General features: G+C 36.1%; 2 protein-coding genes across 3 annotated transcripts in view; one reads left to right on the top strand and one right to left on the bottom strand.

Moving 5' to 3' along the window:
* The first annotated feature begins 453 nt into the window (after positions 1-453).
* LOC120477609 (signal transducer and activator of transcription 1) lies at positions 454-12,789 on the top strand. The gene is made up of 17 exons (XM_039669257.2): positions 454-632; positions 799-877; positions 1,298-1,392; positions 5,206-5,357; positions 6,184-6,342; positions 6,513-6,605; positions 8,217-8,276; positions 8,606-8,635; positions 8,800-8,890; positions 8,980-9,018; positions 9,087-9,170; positions 9,266-9,364; positions 9,454-9,589; positions 10,541-10,596; positions 10,823-10,926; positions 11,225-11,364; positions 11,451-12,789. Exons 1-17 carry the CDS (start codon positions 531-533, stop codon positions 11,735-11,737), a joined length of 1,806 nt encoding a protein of 601 aa, XP_039525191.2. The 5' UTR covers positions 454-530; the 3' UTR covers positions 11,738-12,789.
* The window catches only part of glsb (glutaminase b), a 67,959-nt gene continuing 59,553 nt past the window's right edge, over positions 12,188-20,593 (bottom strand). For both annotated transcript variants that reach the window (XM_039669251.2, XM_039669252.2), the window contains exons 15-18: positions 16,036-16,097; positions 15,879-15,955; positions 15,584-15,647; positions 12,188-13,771 (exon numbers count right to left, since the gene is read on the bottom strand). In XM_039669251.2, the coding sequence (XP_039525185.2) occupies positions 13,615-13,771; positions 15,584-15,647; positions 15,879-15,955; positions 16,036-16,097 (360 nt within the window). In that variant the 3' untranslated portion in view covers positions 12,188-13,614. The remainder of the gene's footprint in view (positions 13,772-15,583; positions 15,648-15,878; positions 15,956-16,035; positions 16,098-20,593) is intronic.

Below are 20,593 nucleotides of genomic sequence, written 5' to 3'. Positions count from 1 at the left end.
CAGTATAATTCAAGAAACTAAGACTTTCTCCACTTTTTCAGTTGTTTGAATGATATCTAATTTTCGCGTTTAATTTGCACGATAAGAGACGCATATAATATTAGACATTTCATGACGGTTATTTTAGAGGTGTGTCTATCGATCCACAGACTTTTTTTTGAATGTCTTTCAGAGCTTTTCAGACTGCGGCGCGAGCGAGATATTATTGCTGGCGGGCCAGTTTTGGATATTACTTGCCAAGCTCTGATTTCTGAGAGTTGCATGAGTTGACGGATTTGTGAGCGTTTTTGGCTCTCACTCATTCACGTCACTAATTTTTGCATATATATTTTATTTAATTTTTGATTAGACGCTCCCCTAATCTACTACAGTAAAAAAAAAAAAAAAATCTGAAGGATGACCCACCCACATTTTTTTTTTGTTGCTTTCGACGCCCATGTATGATCGTAGCATAACACCCTAAATGAGGAGAAGTCAAGTCACTTGTTTCTCAAGTAAGTTGATACATTTTAATACTGGCATTCGTATACATGTCTAATAATATTGACTCATCACAGGAGAGTAGCCCTATGACGATGGAACAACAAAAAGATTTGGACAATAAAGTCAACAAGCTGAAGAAGAGTGTGCAGGTGAAGCTATCTTACTATAATTAATATGGCAGTTTACTCTCACCTTCATTCATTCTTAAAACATGAACATTGAAATACAGAAAAGACTCTTCTGTTTGGATATTTTTCATGATATAACTATCTTTAAACTTTTAACACAGTATAGCTGCCATTTTTTTCTCTTCAGGAAATAGAACAGGACATTCAGGTTTTGGAAGATCTGCAATATGAGTATGACTTCAAGAGAGAGAGTTTGGAGGGTCAAGGTAAAATGAGAGCAATATTAAGTGTTTCTGCTCTGTGTAAAAATAATAGATAGCAATAGAAGCAATAGATAATGTACATCGTATCAGACTCCAAAGTTTACATCCACCTTGCAGAATCTGAAAAATGTTAATAATTTTAACAAAATAAGAGGATCATAAAAAAAAAATATACCTGTTTTTTATATAAAAATTGAAATGTGACTGTTAATACTATGTGTTGTTACTTTTAGAAACTAAACTAATGATCAGGGTAAATTGTATTGTTTTCTGGGAAACATGGAAGTATGTAGCTTCAGAAGGCCAGTACTAAATGAAAAATATGGCATTAAAAGACAATTAGAACATATGACACAAAAATGTACACAAGAGGAAGTGTTTCATAGATGACAGCTTCATGGACATTATCATTCTTTATATTAGTGGAGGCTGAAACAAAGGGTCGGACAACAACAGAGATGCAAACGGAGGAAACGGCCATAAAACAAATGTTTACTGTCCTAAACACAAAAACAGAGGTAGGTCAGTAAACACATCTCCACACAGAATTAACTCTAGAAATGTGGTTAATGTCTATAATGTACTGTATAAATCAGCACTGTAAAAAAAAGTTCCTGCCTTAAATCTTTCTGTACAATCAACTTGGACGTTTAAAGGGATACTTCACCTCTGGGAAGATGAATGTGTATAATATACTGTAGTATAGAAATGTTACATTATTTTTGAAATTAAAGCATTCTAGACTGAGAAAAGGCTGAAAATGTTTTTTTTTTACTCATGTGCTGAAAGACGACAACTTCCAGAATGCACTTGCTTTGCCTGCCCTTACGAGGCCACTTCCAAACCACGCCTACCGGTTACAGGCGGCAGAATCCAAAAAATGGATACAACTAGGCTTGCTTTGATACATCGAGTTATTTGATAAATTTCCATCGAAATGGTGCTAAATTGCATTGTGCCGGGATGTACTAGCCTAATGTAAATAACACGACTTAGACTTTCACATTAAAAATGTGATGCAAGGCAGGACCATGTCAACACAGTAGCTTAGTAGCTCTGCTTATGAACTGTTTTCCTCCAATTGAAATCACTATTTCTATAAGCTAATACATTATCTAGGCTAATCCAAACTCTACTAACACTAAAGGTTTATAAAAAAGAATCACAACCAATGTGAGTTATAACTTTTAATTAAAAAAAAAAATCATTAATATTAACACTTTTACACTCAAAGCTCTGCGGATTCAGCGATCTCAACAGAAGAAAATGGCATCGCTGAGATTCGCAACAGCAATAGGACTCTATCTGTTTCCATAGGCGCACAGCGAAAGGACTCAACCCGCCAGTCCGCCCCAGCTCCGATCTTCGAAATCCCCTTCTACCATTTCAACTTCAAAACTACCTTCCACCATCGTGATTAGCTAACTATACAAACGTTCTACACAGACCAAGAGGCAAGAGCCCATTAGCTTAGCTTCTACAGAAAGATGGCTGACACAATGGTAAATGGTAAATGGACTGCATTTATATAGCGCCTTTGGTGACCTAATGGCCACCAAAGCGCTTCACATTTGCCTCAAATTCACCCATTCATACACCTACAGCGGTGTCAGCCATGCAAGGCGCCAGCCAGCTCATCGGGAGCAGCTGGGGTTAGGTGTCTTGCTCATGGCCACCTCGACACTTGGTCAGGTGGAACCGAGGATTGAACCACCAACCTTTCGGTTCATAGACAGCCCACATGAACCACTGAGCCACTGCCACCCACGATCTTTACATTCTGTGAGTGAGATCCCGCCCCATATGGGCATGGTGAAAACAAGCAGAACACTGGCTGTAGTCTTTAGCCTCTGGCCCAAAAAAAACTCAGATGACGCAAAATGATGATTTTTTAAACTAAAAATGTATTTTTCTCTCATATCAGGGGGATATGAGGGTGGGAAGCACAGTAATTAGAAAATACTACTGGTTTTCAGTGTTGGGAGTAACGCATTACAAAAGTAATACATTACAGTAACATATTACTTTTTGCTGTAACGCAGTAGTGTAAGGCATTACTAATCAATTTTCAGTAATATTTTACTCGTTACATGTTCAGTGAGGCTTGTATTACAGTTGTATTACAGTGTATTGTCTGCTTTTACTTCTTAAAGGCAACAGACTATGTGAAAGTTTTAAAGCAGTTTTAGAGCCTGTTCAGAGCGGTCGCGTCTGTAACATTGTTTTTTCCTCATAAATGCGAACACGAAAACTAAAATAAAATGAACATTTTAAGTTCTATGGAGACTGGAGAGCCAACTCTTCCTCATCTGATTTGCGCAGTGTAATTAACAGAATTACAAAAAAATCGATTTTGCCTCCTATTTTTTTGTCACGCATGAATGTGTGTCTTTTCCCTAATATTAAAAATAAAACATAGACTGGAGTCCTTTAAGGAAGTAGCCTATATACGTTTCAATACATGTATTTTCTGAGAATTTTTATTTTAAGTTTTGACTGCAAATGTCACGTCCATAATGCTGGACTTCCCCAATTTTAAATAATTTATCCTCAACTAGTTTTGTGGTGTAGGTCTACGTATTTTATAATGTTAACTTCAAATAATACTAATAGCCTAATTTAAAGATAAGGCAGCATTGGATATGGAAGGTAAGGAGAATAACGCTGGGAGTTGGAAGAGGTTTGTCGCGATTCTATAGGTTCGTGGATCTGAGTCGTGTGGCGAATCGCGATTTCGGTTTCATATTGCATATCGTTACAGCCCAAAAGTTAAGTTCTACTTAGTTATTTTGGTGAAAGTAACTCAAAAGTAATACATGAGTAATGTAACGCATTACAATTCTGAGACAGTAATATTGTAAGGTAATGAATTACTTTTAAATAACAGTAACAAGCAATACCTAATGTATTACAGTTTGGAAGTAACTTGCACAACACTGCTGGTTTTCTACTGATACAAAGCTTAATGCTAAATCCTGAAGTATCCCTTTAAAGGGTAACTAAACCCCTGGTCAGATCCTGACTCCACCCACTAGCAATATTTGAAAAATGCTGAAAAAATGGGCAGACCCCAGTGGGGCCAGGGGGCGTGCACCTGAGACCCGCCGTGAGTGACAGCTGCTGTCAGACTCTAAAATAGAGAGAGACTGTGACGCAAGTAGCTGCCTTTGCAACAGTGCGGCCATTTGAAGTCGAGGACTTTTCTCCCTCACCTTCACCTGAAGTGGATGAGGGTGAATTGTATAGACACAGGGCCAAATTCATTCGAGCCGCTGGCTCAAACTGCGGTCTTAACTCCCGCATCGCGACCGGCATCTGATGAGTTTTGTCGTCGAGTTGATGTCAATAGCGCACGCTCTGTGGGCATATATTCATATTGATATTCTGCCGCTATGTGAAAAAATCCAGCAAAATGCGCCGGCTCGTTTGTCGACCCCAGAGGATTAACTTTATCCTAACCATAAATTGTGATTAAAATATCCAGGATCACTCACATCAAGACGCCGCTGCGGTGGAGGAGTCCATGCAGGACGCGCAGTGTTTGCCACTGCGTGTGGAGCTGTGTGGAGAAGCCCATGTCCACCTCTATTCCGTTACTATCCTGATCACTGTACTAAACACTGATAAATCTATGCTAACTTGAAGCTATCCTAACTGTACTATGCTACTAGCTACACAAAATAATCTAAATTATCTATATAATGCTATGCTAAATAGATGCAACAATACTCTATCCTGATCGTTTTCAAAAATAATCTAAATAACTATATAAATGCTATGCTAACTAGATGCTAATATATGCTATCCTGATCATTTTCATTTTCAATACTCATAAATCCAACTCCTGAGTCGCTACAGTAGTTTTGACGGAACCAGATGCTTTTATACCAGGGGTTGCCAAGGGCGTGACAGAGTGGCGTCTGAGAGTTCCCTACGTCAGAAAGTACCCCTACTGCAGGAGCTTTCCGTTTAACCTGAAGAGGGCAGCACTCAGACGTTTTTACACCATATATTTGAAAATCAAAACACTTTATACTCAATTGTCAAAAAATGTACTTGAATCAATGAACATCATTTATGAACCTCCATTCTTACAGATCATTAACTAAAAAAAGTTGTTTTGGTGTTTAGTTACCCTTTAAGTCATTTCAACTTAAATCATAATAATCTTGTATAACTTTAAAAAAAAGTTGGAAATTGCAAAACTTATTTTGTTGAATTAAAGCAATGTAAAACATGTTGTTGTAACATTTTGATCATTTTTTTTTCAATTTTTTTTTTTACAGTGTAGCTTTCCTTAATATAGCACTGTATACTCAATGTGTGTGCAGGTGGTGATAAAGGAAATGGCTAATGTACTGACTCTAGCAGAGCAGGTCCAGCTCACACTCATATCAGATGAGTTATCCGAGTGGAAGAAGCGGCAGCAGATGGCTTGCATCGGTGGTCCGCCCAACGCGTCTCTGGACCAGCTGCAGGGCTGGTGAGAACCTCTAGCAGGCGCTGTTTATGCCATAAATTACCCATTATGCATTCTGGGCAGAAAATAACGTAGACAGTAAAAAAAATAGACACAGTGAACCCATAGACTTCAATGGAGAAAAGTGAAGTCAATTAGAAGCACTTACTTCCTGATGGCTGAGCGAACTGCGCAGACTCAAACTGAGCTTGACGACGTAGATGTGATGTGAGCAACCTGTCTGACAGTTGCCAAGAGGAACCTGAATCATTCCAGAGCAGGAGAGCGTTAGTAGGAGCTGTCCATGAGCTGGCAGCAGGATCAACTTTATGACTCTCTGTCTATGGGCTTTTCCCTTGACTTTATGTCTCCACGTCCCCCAGAGTATTTGATTTGATTGGGTTTGGATGAAATGTGGATGAGAAATAATTGGGGATTTAAAAATAACTGTATGTTCAGATTAGAGTGGTTGTCCAGAACTAAAGTATTTGTAAATTAAAAGAAACAGGGATCTTTCTTTTCACTAATTTAAAAGGAATACTCCACTTTTTTTGGAAATAGGCTGATTTTACAACTCCCCCATAGGTTAAACAGTTGAGTTTTACCGTTTTCGAATCCATTCAGCTGATTTTTTGATAAGTCTTTAACTCTTTTCTGTTTAACTCTTGGACTGTTTAAGGGGAGTTGTAAAATGAGCCTATTTCCAAAAAAAAGTGGAGTATTCCTTTAAAGTCTGAAGTTATGTATATATACTTGCATTATTATTTTTTATCATTTATTGCCCAGAACAATATGTTGCCTTATTTTTATGACTGAGTGAGTTAAGGAATGGATTGTAATTGTGCTGCAGGTTCACAGGGGTGGCCGAGTGTCTGCAGCAGATCCGTCAGCAGCTGAAGAAAGTTCAGGAACTGGTGCAGAAGTTCACCTACAACAACGACCCCCTCACTCTCAGCAAGAGCCAGCTGGATGAACAGGCACTTTTACTCTTCAAAAACCTTATAACAAAGTGAGACAAAACACCGTCACTATTCCTCCCTTTATAGCACAAGCTGCAGAAAGACAAACTGCTGCTTATTGATACGGGGATTTGTGGGTTGAAGGTTCACGTGGGGGAATTTGAATATTTTTTCTAACGATTAAACACCCAGACAGAATGAAATGAGACTTGTCTTTCAGTTCTCTTGTGGTGGAGAGACAGCCGTGTATGCCCACACATCCTCAGAGACCCTTGGTGATAAAGACAGGAGTTCAGTTCAAAGTCAAGATCAGGTGGGTTCCATTGTGGCATTACTGTTATATTATTATTCCGTTATTTAACCTGGAGGTCCCATTGAGATTCAGAATCTCTTTTACTAGAGAGACCTGGCCAGGGCAAATGATATTTTCATGATAAAAGAAGTACAAAAAGAACACAATGAGACTCTTAAAGGGATAGTTCACCCAAAAATGAAAATTAAGTCATTAATTACTCACCCCCATGCTGTACCAGCCCCGTAAGACCTTCGTTCGTCTTCGGAACAATAATGAAGATATTTTTGATTAAATTTGAGAGGTGGATCACTGCTTCAAAGGCTGTCTGAGGGATTGAAACTTGACGGCCCAGAAAGTCATTGAAGAAAATGTTTAAATATTCCATGTGACTACTGTTGCTCAAGTATAAGTTTATCAAGCGACGAGACTACTTTTTGTGCGAAAAAAACAAACAAAAATAACGACTTTATTCGACTATTCCATTTCTTCCTTGGTCGGCCTGAGACGAGAGTTCAGGAGATATCCACGACGCATGCGCGAGAACTGAACTGAAGTAGTTGAAGGAGATCACAATTCTCGTGCATGCGTCGTGGAAATCTCTTGAACTCTCGTCTCAGGCCAATATGTTCATTGAAGGTGAGCTTATCACCTGGAGGGAATATGGATGGAAAAACTTAGTGAGATATTTTAGAACTCCAGCTCAGACAAAATATCGCGATACAACCTGTTGGCGGGGGTGTGGGGAAAAGAGTGCAAACCATGTTCCTATTTTTTGGAGTTGCCCTTCGATGGTGAATTATTGGATGGAACTTAAACAATGCATGGACAAGATTTTACAAATCAATCTACCTTTCACTTTTGACACACTTTATTTGGGAAGACTTAATATGCAAGGTAAAAAGAATTTGAATTGGAAAATGTTTAAAATCATGTTACTAGCAGGAAAAAAGGGAATTACTCGGAAATGGCTAAAGGTGGAAGCGCCAAGAAAGGAAAATTGGGTTGATGTGATGCATGATATATATGTTATGGAGAAACTGACCTCCACTTGTAGACTTGAAATGGATAAATTCAAGAGGTTGTGGAAAGGATTCTTGAAATTTATTCAAACAATAAGATCAGACTTTATCTGATTCATAATACCTGAGGCACTCCCCTGTTTTTGTTCTTGCTACCATGTTTTTTTTTTTTTTTTAGATTTTATTCATTTTTTTTTTTTTTTTATTTACTTACTTATTTTTTATTATTGATTTTCTGTTTCGTTTTGGAAAAAATGATGATGTAGGACAAGGACAAATGTGTTGTACAATATGACCAAAAGTGTATTTTACGTCTTGCAATGTCAATAAAAAATGTAAAAAAAAAAAAAAAAAATGTAAAAAAAAAAAAAAAAGAAGGTGAGCTTATCATCTATCCATATCCTCAAGTACTTGTCTGAAGACACTCTTTCAATTGATTTCCCATGTAAGGAAAAGAGGCCACTGTTGTCAAGTAGCTGTGCTCAAGCTTAAGAAGACCATAAACTTTGTTTTCTGTGTATTTCAAACCAGTTTTAGACTGGTTCTTACATCAACAGACTGACACTCATTTTAAAAGACCTTCATTTTCATGTGTTTTAAAACACTATAGACTATTAGTCAAACTTCCTGAACTGAACTGTCAACCCAAGATCAAAGTATCTATTGACAAGTACGTAATATCTATCTATCTATCTATCTATCTATCTATCTATCTATCTATCTATCTATCTATCTATCTATCTATCTATCTATCTATCTATCTATCTATCTATCTATCTATCTATCTATCTATCTATCTATCTATCTATCTATCTATCTATCTGTCTGTCTGTCTGTCTGTCTGTCTGTCTGTCTGTCTGTCTGTCTGTCTGTCTGTCTGTCTGTCTGTCTGTCTGTCTGTCTGTCTGTCTGTCTGTCTGTCTGTCTGTCTATCATCTATCTGTCTGTTTATATATCTGCATGTATACCTGCATATTTACGCATATTTTTCTCATTTAGAGGTTTTTCCGAGATGGATACAGTGAAAGGGTATGATGTATATTACTGTACATTAAATCAAGTAAATGCCAATTACAAAAGAGTTCACTGCACATAGCTTATGATTTCAAATTCATATAGCAATGTTTATGCATGTCTTTTATGCATGTCACTGGTGCTCATTGATATAATGGCCGGCTTTGTAATGTTTTCAGATTTCGGAATTTCTTTTTGTTAGGTACTAATACCAAAGTTATAAACTTGGATGAATCTAGTGGATGTCTTACAGCTGAGTTCCGTCATTTGGTATGATAATAAACACTTATAATATAAAGTTAATAAATACCTGATCGTTTATAATGACTCATTTTTCTCGTTTTTTTTTTTAAACACAGAGCTTAAAGGAGAAAAGACCTATCAACATAACAAATAAGGTAGGATAAAAGTAATGTAAGTCACCTAAAGTGAATATTGCTTTTGAAGTGGTTTACTTTTTTCCCAGTGGTCTCTCAACGTGTATGAGGAGCTCCACTTAATCAGCTTTGACACGCAGCTCATTCTGCCTGATCTATGCATTGATTTATTGGTAACATGATTTGATTTCTACTACAAGCAAAGTTTTGAAATACAGTATTTCTTACAGTCAAAGGTACAACATTAAACTCTTGTAATGCCACACAGGCCACATGTCTTCCTGTGGTGTTGATCGGCGGTATTTCGAAGTTATCTAGTGCCTGGGGCTCCATCTTATGGTACAACATGCTCTGCAGCGAACCCCACGTACGGCCGTTTCCCATCATCAGTGTTTTTGTCCTGTACTGATTTTTCCATTCTGACTCCTGCTGTCCATCTCTCGCTCTCTGTCTCAGAATCTGACGTTCTTCTTGAATCCGCCACCAGTGAAATGGGAGCAGCTTTCAAAGGTCATAAGCTGGCAGTTTTCTTCTGTCACTAAACGCGCGCTGAACTCTGAGCAGCTGAGAACGCTGGCCGACAAACTTCTTGGTGAGTTTTTAATGTCACCCATCGGAAATATCCTACTTCACACTTCTGAAGTCGTAATAATATGTATTTTGGGTTCAAATGCCTTGTTGTCAGAATCACGAAAACCAGGTTTACTGTAGCAGATTTCAAATTTAAAGAAATGCTGTTGTCCCTTGTGAAAAATGTAAAATATGCATGCATACAAAGTTACTGATATACTTAGATAGTTCACTTTGAAATTAATTTTTGATATGTTTTAGTTTACCTCAAGGGCATCCAAGATGTAGGTGTCTTTGTTTCTGCAGTATTTTCAATTAGGTCAAACCGTTCTTGTCTGTCAGTCATATAATGGAGGTCTATGGTCACCACCTCAAAGAGCATGCACAGAGAAGTCCAAATTAAACATGATTTAATGACTCATAAATATAAGTACACATTGATGGCCTAAGACACGAAACGAGCGGTTTGTGTGAGAAAACGAACAGTATTTATATCATTATTACCTCTTGTAATCACAGTCAGATCCAAGTGATCTGAGGGCACGAGCGCTTTGTGGCTGTGGATACAAGAGGTAAAAACAATATAAATACTGTTCGTTTTCTCAATCAAACCGCTCGTTTCGTGTCTTAGGCCATCAATGTGTACTTACATTTACGAATCATTAAATCATGTTTAATTTGAATTTGATTGAAACATCAAGAGTTAACAACTTGGCTGTATTCGGATAAAAGATTAAAAATTACAATTCACTATAAATAATTCCCCATCATGTTGGCTCCTTCAAACCTGGTTATCAAAATGAGCTTCCCATTCATAATTTCAAGTTTCCTACTCTGAATTCACATTTATGCCCCCTGAAGTCGTATTTGCGATAATTTCAATGAAACATTAAGACAGCATTATTGTAATCTTGTTTGTAGTAAATGCTTATAGTTAAATGCACAAAACATTTAGATGTCCTATCTGTTTCAGGTCATGAAACCCAAGATGACCCAGAGGGACTCGTCCACTGGAAAACATTTTCCAGTGTAATTTTTATACAAATGATATAACAAAAAGATATGAAAGTTGCTTTCGCTTTCTTTAACCAACCTTGCCTTTGTTTGCCTGCACATGATTTACTAATATAACAAAACTGAGTGGAAGAGATTAAATAATTGTACATATAAATGCATACATATGTTTTCCATCATATTGCAATATTTACCATAGAATTACTTGTTTGTTTTCACAATAACTGGTTTGTTTCTCTAGATGTCTTCATCTCTAGATATTGAGAGTGGTGGTTCCCCCTTGGACTGGATATATGAGCATCTGGAACTGACTAAATCATATGTACTCAGCATCTGGAATGATGGGTGAGAAGTCCAAAACATTTGACATCAAAACTGGCTCAATGAGACTTGAGGCAGAAAATGGTCAATGAGATTTGAGAGAGACCTTACAGTAATAATCAGGCTGTTCTTATTATTTGTTTGTATTGTCATAATTGTAAACAATGGTTTGTAGTGGAAATAGTTATACCGTTTATGACTGGAAAATCACACTCATCACAGAAAATACTTCACTTCTGCATTGTAAAATAAGATGGATAGTGCATGAGTCAGATGGACACTTTTATATAAGGCAAAAATGGTCTACTTTCATTATGTACAGGTATATAATGGGTTTTTTGAGTCAAGAGAGAGAGAAGGCTTTGTTGATAGACAAACTCCCGGGCACTTTCCTTCTGCGCTTCAGTGAAAGCTGTCGAGAAGGAGGAATCACCATCACATGGGTGGAGCATTCAGCGGATGGTGCGTGCTGGTTTAAACTGGAATTTTGTTCTGACGAAGATCTTGGTTTTTGAAATGTCTCTAATGAGATTATCTTGTCAGCACAGGTGAACCTGTGGTCCATTCAGCAAAGCCATACACTAAGGTGGATATGAACAGAATCCCTTTACCGAACTTCATCCGCGACTATACCGTCGTCAGCGCTGGAGAGAAGGATCCAGTGAATCCCCTCATCTACCTATACCCAGACATCCCAAGAGACGTCGCTTTTGGTCGTTACTATACCAGCGCATCTGATGGTGGAGACTTGGCTCAATCCCAAGTCACCCTTTTACCCCTATCCCTTCGATTTGCGCGTTCACGTCTAGGGGTAGGGTGTCCCGATTCTTGTTGAGATCAAGTGGTAGGGCTACATAGCCCTCGAAACTGAGATTTTTCAGAGGCACACTCCAAACGGAGAGCTAAGAGAAAGTTCACGGAATGTCTGACTTTCTTTATAAACTTTTAGCTTAAAAACAAGTTTCAATGATTAAAAGTGGGTGCATCGACGTTTTGTGACAAAGGTCAAACCTCCTGTTATGATGCAGATTTTTTTTTAGGTGCACTCTTGTCGTAAATTCATCAATTACTCTTCCTACATAATTTGTAACGCAAACCAGGGGTAGAATATCTATTTAGAAGTCTTAGACCTTTCCAACAATATATAATTTGTCATAATTAGATAAGGATTTAATAGAAATAAGTAAAGTTAGGCGGGTTAAGATATATATTATAACTACAGTGGACAAAACTACATAAAACACTGAAATTCTGCTTATTTGTATGAGAAAAATTAATCACACTCTTTTATTTACCAACAGATTTTATTAATTATTGCACATCAAAGCTAAATCTTTATATACCATTGCTTTATGTGTACATGTACACACACCAACTTTAGTCAGCCAGATACAATGTAATATAAATCAGAAAAAAAAAAGATTTGCTTCAATCCGATTGTATCTAGTGAATACTGAAGATAGTTAAAGTGTCTTTAAAATAGTTTACATTCATTTACTTTGACATGAACTTTTCATTTCTTTAAGTGTTTGGTCCGAGTCAACGGTTTTGACATCATATTTCCACTGATATAACAAATGTCTTTAGAAACTACACATACACTTCATCAATTACAAGAACTTCATCAATTCAGATGTTTGCACAAATGCATGGTGTCTTTTATTCATACACGAGTACTTATAAAATAGTTTTAATAGTATACAACAAGCTGGTGTGGATATAGGCTAAATATAATTTATAATGGGATTTTTTTTTTTAATTTTTTTTTTATTATTTTTGAGATTGCAACATTGTGTACTTTCTCAAAATCCAGGGGACCTGCATGCTAATATTAAAATATGGTTGTGCATACATTGAAGAATAAATATAGACTAACATAAATAACATGATTTTGGCAGTGGTTAAAATGTTTAAATAATGTGCTATAATGAAATAATAATAATAAAGAGTTATCTACAGTACTAGGAGTGCATGCATGTTTATATATTATGAAAATAAATCCCTCTTTTTTACGCAGGACACATTGTTTTGCATTATGCAATATTTTGTATTACTACACAGCCCGGTGGAATACTTCATTCTGATTGGTCAACGTACTGTAAGTAGTGAGTAGACATGTAATAAGCAGGATATCGCTGGTCAGTATCACTAAAATAATCAACCTGTCACATGAGATCGCGGTATACGTCACAACAGGGAAGAAAAAGACAATCGCAACTACCGGTTTCATGCTGACTTTGGAATAGGCCATATGTTGTTCAAAAGCTTTTATATAAAGTCGTGAGTGATTTTGCGGAACCGTGCCAGATCCGTCCTGAACGTTTCCTCTTTGATCGGCGTTACTAAACAGGATTGTTTGGTATCAAATCTATACTGTATAAATGTTTAACCGTTTGCCCTCAGGGAAACAATGGCATTTATTTTATCATTCACATCCACACCTCAATCACTCTTCACTTGCACGAAAGAAGTACAGTAATTAGTATTTCAAACCACTGAATACAGACATCATCACTACTCACACCCTGACTTGGGAGGAAGAAGTTGAGAACAAGCCAAAAATGTCTGACTAAAGCATACAAAAACTACTATAGATAATGACAAACATACAAAAAAAAGTTACACATGTTGACAAAAACAGCGCAATGCTTTTGTGAAGATCCAGTCCTTCAATGAAGGCTCCAGAAGAGTGTCCTCTAGTGGTGGGAATGGTTACGTCTCCAACATCCCATCCAAGTATTTTTCGGTGGTCTCTTTATCTGCGACAGGATTGACCGCTGAGCTGTACTTACTGCTGTACTCCTGTAGAAGCGTGAGCACCTCATGATGACCAAGTTGTGTCGCCTCATCAATCGGTGTGTTGCCCCACCTAGAGGAAATAAAAGTTATTTCAATTTTCAAGGTTTCCGTGACTCTTCCAGTCATTTGATTAATGTATAATAATATATTATTAACTCAGAAATATTTTACTATCTATTTTTGCTCTGTTATATCTTTATTTAATATTGTGTTATTGTACTTTACAGTTTTAAATTAGCGCTTAAAGGGTTAGTTCACCCAAAAATGAATATTAGCCCATAATTTACTCACCTTGAACCCATCCTAGGTGTATATGACATTCAGACAAATACAATCATTAAAATGTCCTGGCTCTTCCAAGCTTAAATTTTCTCCAGCCACACTCCCATTATAAAGCTTGGAAGAGCCAGAACGTTTTTAATATAAATCTGATTGTATTCGTCTGAAAGAAGAATGTCATATACACTTAGAATGGCTTCAGGGTGAGTAAATTATGGGCTAATTTATATTTTTGGGAGAACTATCCCTTTAATATCTTAATTTTACAACATTGGAGATTGCAATGAGAAATGTAAAATATATATATTTTTTTTATTCAAAATAATGATTGTATAAATGATAATTATAAAATATGAATGTATATACACTAAAGTTATATAACTTCAATTTATACAAATATATATTTTAAAATGTATATTTTCCTCTCTCCCTTTTTTGGATTTATGATATTATGATGGTGGTGACAATGGTAATAATAATAATAACATATATTATTATTATTATTATTATTATTATTATATCAATTACATATAAAATATCCTGTATCCTTCTGCTTCATTTTCATCTTATTTCTATTGAAAGTCTGTGGAACCTCAGTGTACTAAGCGTTATGTGACTGTACTATGTTTGTATTTGTATTTTTTTTCTTTTTGCTATTCTTACTTTGACCGATGTAATATTCATCACCAGATAAGGTTATACATACAGTATATATATATATATATATATATATATATATACATACATACATAAATATTACATATATATATATATATATATATATACTATACTTAACATTTATTAATTGATAATATACAACACTGTAATTCTGAGTGTAATGCGTCAAGTGAAGTATATTTATATAGCGCTTTTCACAATATAGATTGCATCAAAGCAGCTTCACAGTATCAATCAAAACATAATAACAATGTTTGTTTATTAATGAAAAAACATCCAAATTTGGTAGAGCTGATCAATGGTATTACAGATGATGGTTAATTAATTTGAATATCAACTGAGCAAGCCAAAGGCAACATTGGCAAGGAACCGAAAAACTCCCATCAGGTGACCCATTGGAGAAAAAAAAAAAAAACTTTTGAGAACCCAGGCTCAGTCGGGAGCCAGTTCTCCTCTGGCGTTTATGAACTAGAGGCCGGATTTACAGTAACTGTAAGGTAAAAATGTATATGAATGTCTCTAAACAGACTTTAAAGGCGAACCTGTGATAAATGCTGATGGCGTTGATTCGATAGTTATGTGCGTTTGAATAAATGTGCGCAGGTTTGTAATTTCCTACAAAACCATGCCTGAACAAACTACTTGTCTATAAATTTGATACAGAATTTTGTTTTATTTTATCACTTCGGGGTAGGGACGCCAAATTAATTCACAACGCTTTATCTCTAGAGTGGGAAAGGGATCCTCCATAGGGAGAGGCTAGTTGGCACTTCAGCACTGCCATTGGGTCCAGGATAAAAATTCCTTAAAACACGGTCCCTTAATTTCAGAAAAAAAAGGCCAAGAAAGTGAATGCTTACTCTAAAAATCTCAAGTAAATGAACCAGGCATTGTTGGCTGAATGTTGGAGTGTGTTTTTTCTCACCTGTCCTTGGGACCAGGATTCACCTTGCAGGCCTCTAGCAGAAACCGCACAACTTCAACATGTCCTAAAATCAAAACGGAAATATATAGAAATGTTGTACACGCAGACTGGAGTTTAGAAGACAGAAGAGTGAAATATCATCTGGATAACTCCCCAGTGATATAATATCTGAAGACTATAATACATTACACAATCAGATTCCAACAGATATAATATAAACCAAGCTAAAAGATAACAATGGTTCTTGACCCCTAATAAGAGAAGCACTAAAGTGACAGCATGTACAGTGTTGTACCCTCAGCGGCTGCTACGTGAAGCGCTGTCCTGGAGTCATAGTCCCGTTGCTCCATGTCCATGGACGACAGTGCGAACCTGGAGCCACCATAAGGGAAATGTTACAAAGTAGAATAGAAAACAATAGAAAGACTTGTAAGCAATAAAGAACCCAGTACCTTCTCAGAGCAGACACATCTCCTGTGTAGGCAGCAAAGAGGAGGTTGATGACAGATTTCACCTGGAATGATACAAAAGAGCCTTTGTGGAATAGAGATAAGTTATTATGGACAGATGGTGGGTAGAAATGGACGCCTCCAGAGCGTCTCCTTTAGCTCCAGTGGACAGAAATTAACAGAGAACTGGTGAGAGGAAACATCAATCAAAAAATGTAACTCGCATTGAAACATGAACACCTAAACCCAAACCTTTTTTCAGGTGGAAAGACAGGAACAAATCGAGTGTTGCATTTTAAGCCTAGCATATAATAATATGCATATGGAATCATTTTAAATTAGGCAACTTCTAAACAATTCATTTCTGTGACTCTTCCAGTGGTTTGCAATCACTGCGATTTTTACATTATAAAAGTTATGGACATTTCCAGAAATATTCAGCAGCCAGTCTTCAGTGTCACATGATCCTTCAGAAATCATTCTAATATCCTGATTAGAATGATCAGCTGTTCAAGAAGCATGTATTACTTATTATCAATGTTGAAAACTGTCAAGCTGATTAATATTTAATATTAAAGGGATAGTTCACTTTAAAATTAATGTTTGGTATGTTTTAATTTTCCTCAAGGGCATCCAAGATGTAGGTGTCTTTGTTCCTGCAGTAGTTTACAATATTTGATATTTTTAGGCCAAACTGTTTGTGTCTATCAGTCAAATAATGGAGGTCTATGGTCACCACCTCAAAGAGCATGCACAGAGAAGTCCAAATTAAACATGATTTAATGACTCGTAAATGTAAGTACACATTGATGGCCTTAGACACGGAACGGTTTGTGTGAGAAAACGAACAGTATTTATATCGTTTTACGCCCGCGCCCTCAGATCACTTGGACGTGGCTGTGGTAACAAGAGGTAAAAACGATATAAATACTGTTCAGTTTTCTCACACAAACCGCTTGTTCCGTGTCTTAGGCCATCAATGTGTTCTTACATTTATGAGTCATTAAATCATGTTTAATTTAGACTTCTCTGTGCATGCTCTTTGAGGTGGTGACCATAGACCTCCATTACATGACTGACAGACAAGAACGGTTTGACCTAAAAATATCAAAATTGAAACTACTGCGGAAACAAAGACACCTACATCTTGGATGCCCTTGAGGTAAGCAAAACATACCACACAAATAAATTTCAAAGTGAACTATCCCTTTAAGACCCTTGCCTCAATCAAAACATGACTTCATTTGATTTACTAGCAGGATAAATTTGGAATCAAGCAGCATCTGATTATATAAAAATAAAAGAAACAAGCAAGCCATGCAAAAAATCCCATGCAGAACGCAGGCTCACTATTGGCCGAGGCTGGTCATGAGTGTGATGCTGACCAATAGTGAGCTTATGTTATGACGTAGCGCTGCGCTGAGTGAGTTCAATGCAGAAGATGAGTAGTTGTTTATTTGGCTTTTTTAGCACAAAAAGTATTCTCGTCACTCGATAAACTTAAGGTTGAACCACTGTAGTCACTCGGACTATTTTAATCGTCTTTAATAACTTTCTGTTTCTGTGTTCACAGGTTTCAATTACAATAGAAGCCTAAGGAGGACTGAGACAGCTCTCAGATTTAATCAGAAATATCTTAATTTGTGTTCCGAAGATAACATGAGGGAGAGTAATTACTGACAAAATTCTCATTTTTGGGTGAACTATCCCTTTAAAGCATGTTAGAGACAGAAAAGCACCGCTAGGGGGCATCAGCAACCCTTCAAACCTTACATGCCAAGACAGAAACAAGACGTGCTAAAAAGTGCTGCAATTCTTTTTCTGCTCTTCTTATTAAGGTTTTGTACAAAAAGGTAATCATAAACCAACCAAAACAATAAGAATAAGCATCAGAAGTTCGAATACATCCAAACTGGATCAGTTTTACAACACATAGACATTTTAATTTAACACCAAATAAAGGTGTACATATAAAAAAGAAAAGATTCAGATTGGCTAACCTTTATGTGACCGGGAAAAATGTTATTAACCCTGTTCCCCAGTGTTGGGACATACTGTACCTAGTCTAAACACCCGTTATCACCATGAATGATAAAAAAGAGCTATAAAGAGATAACCAACTATAGCGTCCACACCAGAGAATGATACCGCTCTGTTTATTCTAAGCTCGCACTGCAGGTTTGTCATCTGCTGCTTTTTAAAAAAATTAAATATAAATGTGTTTATTCATTTTCAGGCATTACACACATAACTTAAAATTTTACAAGAGAACAACACAGAGAAATAAATAAATACAATTATTATTATGGCTCACCACTCCAATAAATCAATCTGAAAAAGGTGAAATAAAGAAGAAAATAATAATTGTTCAAACAATATGCCTTCATAATTTCAACCTGAATATACCTTACATATTTAAACCTCATTAAACAAACCCTCTACTAAGAATAGAGGATATATATCAAGACTCCTACCTCCTGTGAAATATGACATTGTTTGTCTCCAATAATCTTCATATATCCCAAGCAACATATATTTGGATCACAAACAATATTAATAGACAGAATAACATTAAGTTCTTGTTCTATCATAACCCCAAAGTTCTGAATATCCCTTCAAAACTGTCGTCTGCTGATTGGCTGTTAATGTTTTTTGTGTTCATCAGCTGAGAAAAACCTTTTGGAAAGTGACTCCAACGGTATCATTTATCTGTGCTGTTATATTTATAGCTTTGGTGTGAACTCTGCTATTCTTTAATATTGAGAACTATATATTTATCATTATCTTTATAGTTATCATCCTTTTAAAACTTTGATTTATGTGATGTTTTCATACTTATTATCAATGATCAAATTAAAACTAAATAGGCCAACAATATATGAAATTAAAAAAATAAGTAGGACAGAAGTAACATACATAATTATGACTTAATTGAACCATTTGAAGTAATAAGTTAACTTATATTTATTTTAATTAAACAATTTAGGGTATTATCTTAAAATATTCAGTATTCTCGCTTTCCTTTCCAGACAGAGAGTGAGTCATAAAGTGGGAGAAGGTGTGAGTGTTTTTGGCCCAAAAGATTATCTGAAAAATGTCAGTCCTATTGCGTGTGTGTTTAATTATAATCTCTATCAACCTAATTACATACACGTCAGTGTAATGTCTTAAATTGAGAAAAAAAAGGGCACTATTCCTGTTTGCTATGTGTAATTCTCATTCTCCAGAAATGTGCATGCTAATTTCAGAAGATGTCAACTAGAGCAAGACAAACTTGCATTTAATGTTTAAAAACTGCTTTAAGGTCATGTTGAATGTTATATCTTATGTCACTTTGAAGGCCATTGCTATGCTGTTAGAAGCTAGTAAATGAGAAAGCAAACAAGATAGATTTCAGTGTATCAAGTTGCAGTGTGCCATCAAGCATGTGACCCACGACCGCTGATGTATGAATGAACATGTAACATGAGTCTGCGTTTAGATTTGAGAAGCTCGCTAAATAAAAAATGAACATGCCGTTTCATCCCAAAGGATCAACTACTACATATGAGGAGTGTTCCTGCACAGCTTCATTTCTCTTTCTGGATCAACAGGATCAAATGAGAACATGATGTGCAAAACAAGACATTTCAAAGACAGACTATACATGAAATCAATACTGAAGCACAACAGAAGGTGGCAGAGCAGCACTGGACAGCAGCTCTAAAAAAAAAAAATAATAATAATAATAATAAAAAAACAACAACCCAGTGATGAATTCACATGCCCTTTCCAGTCATGCATCATTACTGAATAAAGATTTTTGAAAAATGTTTAAAAAAAAGGAGCATCCTCTAGATAAGAAAATATTTTGTATAAATATAATAAAAAAATGACAATTTTATGATTATATTTAATAAAAAATAAAATGTTAGTTTTATACTAACTTATATATAATACACAATTTTATATATAAATTATACTTTATAAATAATACATGTAAAACATTTATTTATTTATTTTTTACTTTTCAGGTCTGGAAAATAAATAAATGTACATAACGCTTTAAAAATATTCCATATTTTCCAAGAACATGGGAATCCGTTCATAGAGATATTTTCTGTTATGTTTTTGGGATTGTTGAAGCTGTCCTGGGGCCTATACAATGAAGCCGGTTTAGGTGGCTAGCCGGGTATGTTTCAGTTTAGTTTGCGCCAACCCTGGGTTTTTAGGCACCATGAAAGTGGTTTGGTTTTTAGCTGTGTTCATCGCCATAGTAACTTACACTCCATGGCTAACCTGGTCCGGGGCAGGTTATGTTCCAGGTAAGAGGTTGCAAACCGAACTTGGACCAATCAGCTGTGAGCAAAGTGCCATGTCTGACGTGATAAAGTCACTCCACCTGTTTCTACTCCAAATTAAAGGTCACTACATAGCAAATGATTTTAAAAGACAAAATCATGGCTTTTAGTAAATAAATTTGTATGATTTAGAAATGATTTCTGTAATTATTATACCCTTAAACGATCTCACATGTAATTTCAGTTCATCAATTATTATTATGCAGACTTTAAATGAGTTT

This window comes from Pimephales promelas, chromosome 7 (assembly GCF_988280905.1).
Source record: "Pimephales promelas chromosome 7, fPimPro1.hap1.1, whole genome shotgun sequence".
In the NCBI taxonomy this organism is placed as follows: Eukaryota; Metazoa; Chordata; class Actinopteri; order Cypriniformes; family Leuciscidae; genus Pimephales; species Pimephales promelas.
Note: the sequence above shows the minus strand (reverse complement) of the source record. Positions and strands in the feature narration are given on the sequence as shown.

What these genes read in the sequence shown, in the direction of transcription:
- LOC120477609 (XM_039669257.2), top strand. Translation starts at nt 531, where the DNA reads ATGTCTAATAATATTGACTCATCACAGGAGAGTAGCCCTATGACGATG. An exon ending in TGCTCTGCAGCGAACCCCAC is followed by an intron (nt 9,365 to 9,453) that starts GTACGGCCGTTT and finishes TCTCTGTCTCAG; the next exon opens with AATCTGACGTTCTTCTTGAA. An exon ending in CTCAGCATCTGGAATGATGG is followed by an intron (nt 10,927 to 11,224) that starts GTGAGAAGTCCA and finishes CATTATGTACAG; the next exon opens with GTATATAATGGGTTTTTTGA.